At 37.6% G+C, this 11079-nt stretch overlaps 2 protein-coding genes and 1 non-coding gene across 11 annotated transcripts; 1 reads left to right on the forward strand and 2 right to left on the reverse strand.

Moving 5' to 3' along the window:
* Positions 1-662: 662 nt before the first annotated feature.
* LOC140800063 (annexin Gh1) lies at positions 663-3289 on the reverse strand. The gene is made up of 5 exons (XM_073154702.1): positions 3107-3289; positions 2855-3000; positions 2562-2780; positions 1869-2081; positions 663-1154 (listed from the first exon to the last, which is right to left on the reverse strand). The coding sequence occupies exons 1-5, from the start codon at positions 3180-3182 to the stop codon at positions 858-860; spliced, it is 951 nt and encodes a 316-aa protein (XP_073010803.1). The 5' UTR covers positions 3183-3289; the 3' UTR covers positions 663-857.
* Positions 3290-3740: 451 nt separating this feature from the next.
* On the reverse strand, positions 3741-3813 carry TRNAR-ACG (transfer RNA arginine (anticodon ACG)). Its single transcript has one exon. It is a non-coding gene; the product is annotated as a tRNA-Arg (tRNA).
* Positions 3814-5041: 1228 nt separating this feature from the next.
* On the forward strand, positions 5042-10797 carry LOC140799946 (uncharacterized). Of its 9 annotated transcripts, none has more exons than XM_073154514.1 (11): positions 5042-5261; positions 5369-5413; positions 5487-5544; positions 6361-6677; positions 6751-6904; positions 7176-7458; positions 7524-7616; positions 8046-8729; positions 9375-9517; positions 10252-10390; positions 10470-10797. In XM_073154514.1, the coding sequence occupies exons 4-11, from the start codon at positions 6443-6445 to the stop codon at positions 10473-10475; spliced, it is 1737 nt and encodes a 578-aa protein (XP_073010615.1). In that variant the 5' UTR covers positions 5042-5261; positions 5369-5413; positions 5487-5544; positions 6361-6442; the 3' UTR covers positions 10476-10797. The 9 variants fall into 9 exon arrangements, with proteins under 9 accessions (XP_073010615.1, XP_073010616.1, XP_073010613.1 ...); XM_073154515.1 differs by having other exon boundaries at positions 6365-6677; XM_073154512.1 differs by lacking the exon at positions 5487-5544.
* Positions 10798-11079: the final 282 nt, after the last annotated feature.

Consider the following 11079-nt stretch of genomic DNA (forward strand, 5'->3'; position numbering starts at 1 on the left):
TTTATGAGTTAACACAGTATCAGAACCTTAAACTTATTCTTCCTAAACCCTACCCAGAGAGGAGCCAACCAGTGCAAAACTGAATCTGCAGAAGCCCAACCAAATCCAACAGCCTGGAACTTTATGATCCTGGGAGATGTTTCTATGAGTCAACTGTGTAACACAAAATAGACGCCAGCAGCATTCATCTATAATGCCACTAAGTACTTTCAGTAGCTCCTGATAGGGATCAAAAGTATCAATAGTGCTGTTCCAAGATAAACAAGAGCTGCGTTTATAGAAGTCCCAATAGTGTCATATTCGGATAGAGGAGTGGCGGAGTAGTAGACGATGTGAGGACCAAAGGTGAGAACAGCGCAGTTGAAGAAGTGGAACACCGTCAATTGATATTTAAAATTTTACTTGGCATCTATATATATATATATATATATATATATATATATATATATATATGAAGAATAGTAACATTTTTAGTTGGATTTATATAATAAACACAGAAGTCCAATATGAAGTATGTCAAAACATAAGTTCTGCCTTTAATCAAATTTTGATAGATTAATGGGATATTCAAATAGAAAAAAATATATTTGAGATGTAGTATACTGAGATGAGTGATTATGAATAGTAATTGGATTGGAGGAGAATCATTAACCCTTCAAACATCATTAATACAAACAAATCTTATTGCATAGTTTTACTGTCCTCATATACTAGGGCACTACTACACACATAAGATGCTACATAGCCTCCAAAGTACTACTAGTAGGAGCACCTGGGATTTATTCTACCATCAAGAGACTGAGACAACCCAGAACTAGCAGCATGCTATTCTTGGAAGGCAACAAGAAAAGGAGGGCTCAGGAATCCCCATGCCCTAACAGGGCAAGAAGCATCTTCTCATAGTCGCCAGAAGTATCACCTGCGACTGCGCGATCCAGAGGAACAGTGTTCCTCTTGTTGTAGACTTCCTTTATCACTTTCAGGTCCACCTCTGCCCGAGTAGTTATGACTCTGGTGAGAGCATTCTCATCTGTTCCCATCCCATTGATTGCGAATCGAATGACTTTCTCAAAGTATCTCTCAGGACAACAGATACAACGTGCGACAGCCCTCACTCCAGTGAGGAAGTCATCCTTGGGATCAGATTTCAGATCCTGTGAATGCAAAGGCTTGTTAAGATCTAACTTGAAGTTCAGAGTATTGGTCATCAGATTCATGTTGACATTTGCTTTACATTCAATTTAATCTGTGAAAGCAAAGAAGAGGATAAAATCTAAGGGCAGATTTAATTGGATGAAGAAAGAAATATGCAATGCAAACCACAATTATAGTCCTGTACTGCAATAGTGTGTGACACTGATAATTATGGTTCATGTTGATCTAAGTGGCCTTCTCCTATACAAGGAAGTACATGAATGCCATGAAATAATTTAGCTTTCTGTAAACTCACTAGTAGGTCTTAGTGGGTGAACACAAAGAGAAATATGACATCATAGTAGTCATGAGTGAAAAATTTTGGCAACAAAACCAACAATGAGTGTCAAATAAAGTAAACTAACACTCTTGATATTTGTGTCACAGCGATCTCTTGAAGTTACATTGTCCTTAAAACCAAAATATTCTTGAGGCTGGCACATTTACTGCTACACTTAGAAACCATAAGTTACAATGAATGAGAATTAAATGATAGTGGACCCAAAATATTGGGACTACAGGTTGTTGTTCTTAAGGAAAGGAAGAATGTAGAATGCCTTTGGAATAAGTTGTTAACTGGGGAACAACAAGAAAATGATAAATATAACAAAGTAATACAACTTGTGTACATATATAAGCATGATCTATCTGCGAGTTGTGTACAGAGTACAGACCTTGTTAATTGGATTACCAAACTCGTCATTATAGTGATTCAGTGTTGCAATTAGTTGAGCTTTGCTTCTTGTTGTGAGGATCCTTATGAGCTCTTCATGGTCGTAAGCCTTGTCAGAAATATTTTCGTGCAGCACCTTGGCTTCTGATTTTGCCAAACTCACATTCACCTCTCCTCCCTCGTAGCGGTATGAACTTACAAGTGGCACCAAAAGCTGCAATATATAATGTAATTCAAGATAATCCATAAGAATCCTTCTCTTTTTTCTCTCTCACTGTCTTATCATAAATTTAAGACAGGAGATTTAATCAAATAAGATCAAAGAGTATATTACACTAACAATGTTGAATAAGGATTCACAAGAAATCTGAGAAATAGCAAGTACGCAAATAATTTCATCTCTGGCACCGTATATAACAAGCAAGACTAGTCACCATCATTGAAAGCCCAATTGCAGTTATCAAACTTTCAAGTTTGAAATCAATAGATTATCTTCCACAGAGAAGATCATTAGAGCAATTATATAAACCAAATTCTACATCAATAACAACTAAGCAACACAATGCATATCCCACTTCCCTCAAAATCACAATTTGAAGTAATCAAAATTCAATTTTGGCAACTATCAAGTAAAAAGAAATCTACATCGAGGAATTAGAGTGATCAAAATAGAAGCATCAAAAGTTCTCGTCACCTTACGGAAATCCCCAGAAGTATGCGCCGCCACGTCCTCCTCGAGCGATCTCTTGAACCGAGCATGGTAGGCCTGCCTCACAGCAAACAGCTCCCCAGAAGTCCTAGCGCAGGCGATCTCGATAAGCACACGGTTGCTTGGATTCCACTTCCTCACCGCCTCATTAGCGAGCACGGCGTCCCTCTCCGCCGGATCCAAAGTCCACAAGATCACCGCCCTCTGTTGCCAAATAAATCAGGATCTCAAACCACAGAGAGAGAGAGAGATCAGAAGATAATAGAAGATAAATAGACCTCGAAATCGCCAGAGATCTCGTCGTCGAGCGATTTGAGGAGCTCCTCGCCGTAGATCTCGGCGTAGGTTTGGCGGATGGCGCGGCGTTGGGTAGCGCTGCGATGGGCCAGGATCGAGATGATCAAATCCTCATTTGTGCCCCAACCTAAAAGGAACTCGATCGGGTGAGGCCAGGGTTTTCTCAATGAGATCGAGAGATCTAAATGGACGAAAAAAAAAGAGCAATGGAGAGAGAAGGAAACGGAAAAGACCTTGGAAAGCCTTTCGCAGTTGCTCGCAGTCTTCGGCGACGGAAGGTATCGCCTCGGGAATCGTGAGGGACGCCATTGATGAACTCTGAGAGAAGAGAGGAAAGCTCGAGAGGTGGAGACGACGAGGGTTTTTAAATAGAGAAACTGAGAGGTTTAGGGTAAGCTTCTTCTATAATTGTGGATAAATAAAAGTGAAGCAACTACGTGGCTATCTATTACTGGTTTATTGTACATCAATGACATCATATGCGTTGACTTGGAGGAAAATGGCGGGTTAGTGGAGGTTAATTAATCGATTCCCCAGGGTCGATATTTTCTGGGAATGGTACCATTGTACAAATTGTACGTGCGCTAAAACTATACGTTCGTGACCGTTGATTGGAAGAATTTATCACTCATCGGACGGCGAAGGACGTAAGAAGATGGTGGAATAATATAACTCGGCTAATTTTACGAATAAAACTAAGTTTTCTTGGGATCTGATAAATAAAATATTAAAAGGCCGGGCTCACCTGCCTCATGGCATGGGAGTGCTTATAAAACGTGTGAGGAAGAGTGTACGTGGCAACGGGAGAAAAAAAGACATAAAGCTGTTACACGAGAATTAAAACTTATATATCGATTAATAAACAGGCGACTCCACTGGGGATCGAACCCAGAATCTCTGGTTCCGTAGACCAGCGCCTTATCCATTGGGCCATGGAATCGTAGATGATGAAATTTATTCCAATAGAAAATAATCTAATTAAATAATTGTCATCTTCAAATCAGACTATATAAACTAATATGAGTAATTAAGTCTTTTCATATTTTAGTTAATGATTGGTTGTAACTATGTATGTTAAATTGTAATAAGAATATATTGTCTATTAACTATAATAGATCATACTCATATTAATAAATAATGACTAAGAATTAGAGGTACTTATTGACATCACTATTCTTAATATCCACGTCTCTGCTTGGATTCTCACATGCTATAAAAACTGTGAACAATACATTCTAGTCCCTTTCATATCCTGCTTGATGAAGAGTTTATAGCTAGATATCCACAACTAGAGATAGGAAGGAGCGAGGAATCACAATAATCTGGTGGGTTACACTTTGTTTCTATTTTTAGTTTTATTATTTATTTTTATTTTGTAGGAAGGTTCTAAAAACTCTTCCGTCCATTAAATAAATATATAGCCTTTAGTGGTCTACTGTACACATAAGCTACTACCAAGTCACTGCAAGTCCCTTCTAGTTCACTAGTTGATTCCAACACCTAGTCCCCATCTCCCTTGCTCCACCACTATAATTGAAACCCTAACCAAGACCTCCTTTTTCCAGTTGGGCACATCCTTGCCCTAGACAAGCTCCCCTCACGCTTAGGAGTGCCACAAATCCTAGCAGGCCCAAGGCCCCTCCTGTGGGCTAGTTAGGGCTTTCGCCTAGTTAAGCCTTGATCCACAACTCCGAACCCTATTTGAACCTTAGCCCATCCTTCACTAAGAGTCTAGTCCATATTTATACCAAAATTTATCCCCGAATTCCACCACTAAGAGCTCGAATTATTCTAAATCCCCAGCTGATCTAGCCAAGACCTCGAGCCTTCTCCGTAGCCAACTCTTACTAAGACTCGAATCTATCTACTCAAACGATAGGTATAGATTCACATCTAAATTACATGAGAAATATAAAAGCTCTAGCCGACCAAACCAAGATGCCCTAAATCAAGGCCGTCATTCCTTGCGGCCCACCGTTAGTTACTTTGAGCACATCCTAACCTAGGGTTATATCAATTAGTATCAGAGCTAAGTTGGATCGCGACAATTTGGTTTCAAAGCTGATTGGATCGCACCAGCTTTGATTGTTTATCAAGATACCGTGCTGACGTGGCAGCATATGAGAAACCTTGGAGCTTATAATTAGTTCGTTATGACCAAACTTTTAGGAGGATGTATAAAATTAGGCTCAGCCCACTTATTACCAGAATAGTTGTCCGATATCTTGTGCCCTGTGCTACAGATCATCTCAGCTGGAAATCTGCACGACGATCTTTTTAAAGTTGAAGTATCCCATTTTTTTCTTTTCCTCCAAAGAGAAGTAAGCTAAGCAGCGAAGTAGGAGAAGCCCGATCGGCGAAGATTAGCTATCGATGATCTTGTCTCGAGTAGGGTTCAGTGTTTTGATTTCGCCTTCCGTTGTTTAATTTGTGTTTTTATTGAAGCATTTCCGAGTTTTTAATGCCATAGATGACAGTCGATGGTGGTTTTACAGCTTCGCTCCGGTATGATGAGTTCGCCGAGGATGTCAAATCGTGAGGTATCAATTGCTAAAAATTCTATCTTTTTTGTTGTTGATAAGTCTGTGATATGATCGGTATGTTTTGTCTCAGAAATGGGCACCAGTTTAATTTGAGAGAACTTTTGGATGGATGAAAGCGTAATGTAGAGGTGCTTATTTTTGCAGAGTTACTAGAAAGCTTCATTTCTGAAAAAAAAAAAAGAAACAAGATTTTATGAGATGATACCAAAACTGACCAAGACAAGCAATTCATTCAGATTCATGTCAACTAACTGTTCTTCCTCTGATACTGTCGACAATCTACCAAGAAGTTGTGAATGGACCTTTTTGTAAGGTGTTCATTAATCTTGGCAGCTCTCACTCCCTAAATGGATCAATTGCTTTATCCTAGTGATCCACCACTGTAATACACGCAAGTTGGATTACGTGTGTTCGAATTGATTTGTATATATCTTTATCCACGTAATAGATACTCCTTTTGGGGCTCAAAGCCTATGAGAAACTTGACACTTGTATGCCATACTAATATTTCTTAAATATTCAATATATTACTAAACTCATTTTTCTTTAATTTTTATTACTATAATATCTATTTAAAATTAATTTTTATTCATAAATTTAAATAAGTGAATATATAATATTAAAGTACTCTTTGAGCTCTTTTAATTTCATTATTAATTTATTATTTAATAATGTGTGGACTCCACTTAAACATCGGCTCAAAATTTATAAAATATTCATGTTCAAATACAAGATATTTTTAACAAACTCAAGTTTCATATTATGTTGTCAATGTGCAACGCTGATATGAGATTTAGATAATCTAATCCTTTGTGTATACTAGTTATAAATCCCTTTTTAAGTTTTACCCCTTGGGTTTCATACTACTGCAATTACCTTTACTAAAAAGATTGTCAATTCGATCCTTTTCTTGGGTATAAACAACAACTATTTCTTTCTTAAAGACAGGAAGTTAGCTGAGCTGTTGATTAGTTTCTTCACATTAAGAATATCAGTTGGGATGAATTTGGTTAGAGTGATGATAACATGGTGCTTCTCCAAGGTGATAGGCAGGTTAACGAGGGTTCAAGTAATTTCCTGAAGAAGACACAACTTGGACTGGATGATGATGTCAGAAAAATCTATGATAACAATGAACCAGCCAGTAATATTCTTTGCAGAAACAAAGGAGCAGACTTACGCTCTCCAAATGAAGGAAGCACCAGGGCACCAGAGGGTATGCCGCCTTATGCTTCAGGAATGTTCCCAGCATCACACAATTGTGAGTCCATTGGTGTCACCACTTTAACTTCACATAATCATAGGATCTTTGATAATTTCTTTCAATGGTGCAGATGAGCACCCTGCATGCCACTTTTCACTTGATATGTCTTCAGCAGATGGCAGATTTTCTTTTACACAATGTGAACATGATTACAGAAAAAACAATCCCCTACCCTGTGGTTTACTTGATATCAGCAATTTTGAGAATGTTGACGCAACATTCAGGTAGCTTCCAGATTGTTATTTCAGGGCGTTACTAATGTGGCAGTGAGGGCTTGCCTCTTTGCACTGCACCAAAGTGGTCATTCAAGCCATGAAAAATCTCCAATATTGGAGGTAACACTGCATGCATCTTACAATTGGTAAGTCTCGCATTGGCGAGATCTTTGCGCATTGTGACGCCCTTTGTGAATTGTTATATTATTCTTGGTGCTCGGTATCTTTTTTGTGCAGAATGACATTGTTTTTTATTTTCATTTTCAACTCCTTTTTGGAGAAATTGTGATTTGGCATTTGGACAAGGGAACGGTACTGTGGGTGAGCTGTTATCATTTTCACCCTTTTCATCTGAACTTAATGGTTCCGAAGATGCATATGGGAGAGCCTTGGAGTGCTCTAGTTTTGACTTTAGATCCTTGAGCGGTACATCAATGCAACTGGGTCTACAGGACAGCCTTCTTCCTGAGAATGATAGAATGACTGCTGTCACTGGTACCAGTGCTAGACCTTCTCTAGGACCTTCCACATATGATATGGCTAGGTCTATTATACAAGAACAGGTGAGACTTGCATTTATATTTATTGGTACATGTCACATTTTGAAGGTCTGAGACGAGAATTGCAGGCATCCTATGGAAGTGTAGGGAGTGAAATTAAATCCTCTACTATTCAAGCAAGTAATGAAAATTGTTCAACTGAACATGGGGACATCGACAAGGTAATGATGCACTTTTAGTTTTTGGTGCCCCTTATTTTAACCAAAGGAATAAGACAAGCTACTGTTGTTGGTTTTTGTTAACTTTGACTATTATTTCCAGCCAAAATCCTTTTGAAAAGAGTACTAGCTAGTGAGATGGTTAACACATGAATGTTCAGCTCTAGAGATAGAAGCTCCTTTACTTGCTCCAGTGAACTCTATCAGTAAAAGCTCCTTTACTTCAGTTAACTCTTATCAGTAATTCTTATCACTAGAAGGCCCTTTACTTATCCCAATGAACTCCACAAGTAATTCTATCAGTAGAAGCTCCTTTACCTACTCCATTGGATTCTATCAGTACCTTTAAAATGTCAGTTCTGCATATAAGTTATGGAATTCATGATTTTCTCATACACAAGTGCCTTATTTACATCTGTTAAACTACTGCAGGTCAGTCTGCGCAGGAGACCAGAAAACCGACAATCATCTGAGGGGAAGGGCAAAGATCGATTTTCAGAATGTGTTAGTAGCAGCACTTCTTGTGAATCTGAGCAAATTCAATGGAATGCAGATCAGAAACATGAACCACATTATTTTCAACTTCTTGACCCCAACCTTTTCTGGCTTCCTGCTGCTTCCTGTAATATGCAAACATTCAGTACCGATGAACAAATGGAGGGTGTCCTTCCTTCACACGGGGATCTCTTCATGCAAACAACATCAAGAATTATGTGTGAGACTGATGAAAGCTCATCCTTTACTTTTAGAGCCCCAGATCAATTTTCAACTCATGGCACTGAGTGCCTGGAGAGATATCCTGTTCTTTACAATAAACCTCCAGATGTGATACTAAAAGAGATGACGGAAAAACCATGTCTTGGACAGAACTTACATGCTGCACTGACTATGAAGGACCAATCTGAGGTTTTGACTAGTAGAACTGCAGTTCTGAAACAGAACCAAAAATCTCCCAAAAGAACTAGAGGTGACAGCAAACTAGAAGATTTGGGCTTTGTAGTTACTGCAATCTCAGGAGAATCATCAACGTCACAAAACTCTTGTGTGGCATCTTCTTCCGGTGACATGTTAGTAAAGGACGTTTGCTTCCAGCAGCTTCAGGAAGTCATGGATCAGGTATAGCTAGTAATGCAGTAACTGCGTGAAATCTTATACTCAGCTGCAGATATTCATGCAGAAAGCACCATCTGAGGACATACGTTATATGTTTATATATATCTTCTTGAAAATTCTGCATCTTGTGAATATCTCCCTGCAGTAAGTATGAAAGATTGCAGTCTTACTTTATCTTTTGTCGCATGGATATGTGAAACCTGAAGTCAGCTAAAAATAAATGTGAACCTGAAGTCAGAGAGTTGTAACTGCTCACCATGACTATTAATACTAATCACATTAATTCTATATTCAGAAGTTCAAGCTTTTCTAGACATAATCTTGTCTGTATAAGATCTAGTTATCTACACTATGGATTGCCACTATAGCCCTCTCAGGAGATCCAACAAAATCCTGTCAATTGTACTTGCTACACGTTCTTTCTTTACATTGAATAGTATATTTTCTTACTGTAAATAAAGATTATCAATTTTTTAATGCATTTATTATGTGTTCTTTCTTGTACCAGAAGCTATTGTCTTGTCTATAGGACAAGTCTTGCATTTCAGAGGAGATAAAGGATCTATTATTTTGCTAGACCTGCTGGACTTTTGTTATTGCTTCTTCCTTTTAGCCAATATTTTTCATGGTTCATTCATTAATTTGCAGTTAGACATCAGATCAAAACTGTGCATTAGAGATGGTTTATATCATTTGGCCAAGAGTGCTGAACAAAGGCATAAATTTGCTGGTACAAACAGTGAAAGCAGAGAGTGCAAAAGAGAAGTTCAAGGTTTAGAAGATTTGATGAGGTAGATGCAATCTCCTAAACTTTTGAAAATTATACTTCCATAGAATGCCAATTGTTTGGAAATGGTTATTTGGTTTGTTAATATGCTGTAACTGTTTGATATGACACTCAGTTTCTAGAATCTTCTATGAACAGAAAAAAGAGAAAATGAAAATGCTATCGAGATAATATCTGATATATAGGGCATCATATTTGATTGGATTGTGGATTAGTAGGATCCTATTAATTTCTTTATAATGTTACTGAGTAATGAATAGTGTAACAAATAATAAAGAAACGTCAATCTAGATACACAATTACAAATAAAACTATTGAATAGATGATTCGAGATGAGTAACATATTTGACAATTCGCAACTTTGACATGATGGCACACAAAAATGCATGGAGAATTTGCGAGGGGCAAAAGGATCAGGCTTGGAATAATAGTTATAGAGACCAAATACTTATTTATTTTTCACTAGCTTGAGGTTCTCTACTTCTTTTATTCCTGTGAATCTCTCATTTACATTATAATTTTAAAGATCAATATAGATCTCAAGGTAAAACCGTAAAAGAATGTGACTAAGCATTGTTGGGTGGTAATCGTTTATTACTTACAATGCAATAAACTTAGGTGAAATAGCCATCCATCATCAAGGGATTATGGAAGCAACAACCATGTTTCTTTGTTAGGTTGTTTTCCTCATTTCGTTATTAACATGAAATGAAGATCTAAATATCTAATTGTTCTTAGCAGGTGCACAGGGCATACATCACTCAGAACATTGACAAATCCTATATATCGCACAGTAGCACATCTACTTTTCAACAGACCATCAGACTCAATGACTGCAAGAGCTGATTATGTCATGTCACCTAAACCATATATAACCGTGAGTTTCTAATTATATATGTCAACCTTGCTATATTTCATGCCAAATATGTCATTCTTTGTGCTAATTCTCATGACAGAGCTAGCAGCTTCGAGGTCATATACAACACGTAGCTTTGCTGAGAGAAAAAAAGAAAGAAGAGAAAGAAATTTGTTACTCTGGCATTCTGCTCATGGCCTCTTACCCAATAGTAGATGTTTTGCTGAGATTCTGCAGAGGATCGTATGTGGTAATTTTGGGTCTTATTTTGCAGTTGATGGTACCAATTTCGGACAAGACCTATATATGTATTTTGTTGGCGTGCTATTTCTCTGTTTATTCTATACTATTACAGTATTAATATGATGGCATGATATATATTTTGGATTCGAGGCAAATTGTATCATTTGCCTTCCAATGTTTGCAAACGAGGTAAAAAGAGCCGTAAGTTATTGTCTGATGTACACATACACATACCGGTTTTATGTTCAAGATGTGAATTTTATCTCATTTGCAAACAAGGTACATAGGATAATAATACCTAATGTTCATTCAAGATGAGAAATTTTATGCTTGCATGCCTTCAGGTATGGGATACCTATGTAACTACTTAGAATTAAAATAAGCAATTCAACTTTTAACACTTCTCACTTCTAACCTAGAACATGGCACTTTCTTCCACAAAAAAAAAGTATTTTCTTAAACCACCA

This window comes from Typha latifolia, chromosome 13, assembly GCF_019914945.1.
Source record: "Typha latifolia isolate L0001 chromosome 13, TyphaL0001v2, whole genome shotgun sequence".
Classification (NCBI taxonomy): domain Eukaryota; kingdom Viridiplantae; phylum Streptophyta; class Magnoliopsida; order Poales; family Typhaceae; genus Typha; species Typha latifolia.

Excerpts from the sequence above, each read along its gene's own strand:
- LOC140800063 (XM_073154702.1), bottom strand. The coding sequence starts at position 3,182 with ATGGCGTCCCTCACGATTCCCGAGGCGATACCTTCCGTCGCCGAAGAC. Across the intron at positions 3,001-3,106 it reads ACTGCGAAAGGCTTTCCAAG|GTTGGGGCACAAATGAGGAT; the intron begins GTCTTTTCCGTT and ends AGTTCCTTTTAG. Across the intron at positions 1,155-1,868 it reads TTGGTAATCCAATTAACAAG|GATCTGAAATCTGATCCCAA; the intron begins GTCTGTACTCTG and ends TTGCATTCACAG.
- LOC140799946 (XM_073154514.1), top strand. The coding sequence starts at position 6,443 with ATGGTGCTTCTCCAAGGTGATAGGCAGGTTAACGAGGGTTCAAGTAAT. Across the intron at positions 7,617-8,045 it reads AACATGGGGACATCGACAAG|GTCAGTCTGCGCAGGAGACC; the intron begins GTAATGATGCAC and ends AAACTACTGCAG. Across the intron at positions 8,730-9,374 it reads TTCAGGAAGTCATGGATCAG|TTAGACATCAGATCAAAACT; the intron begins GTATAGCTAGTA and ends ATTAATTTGCAG.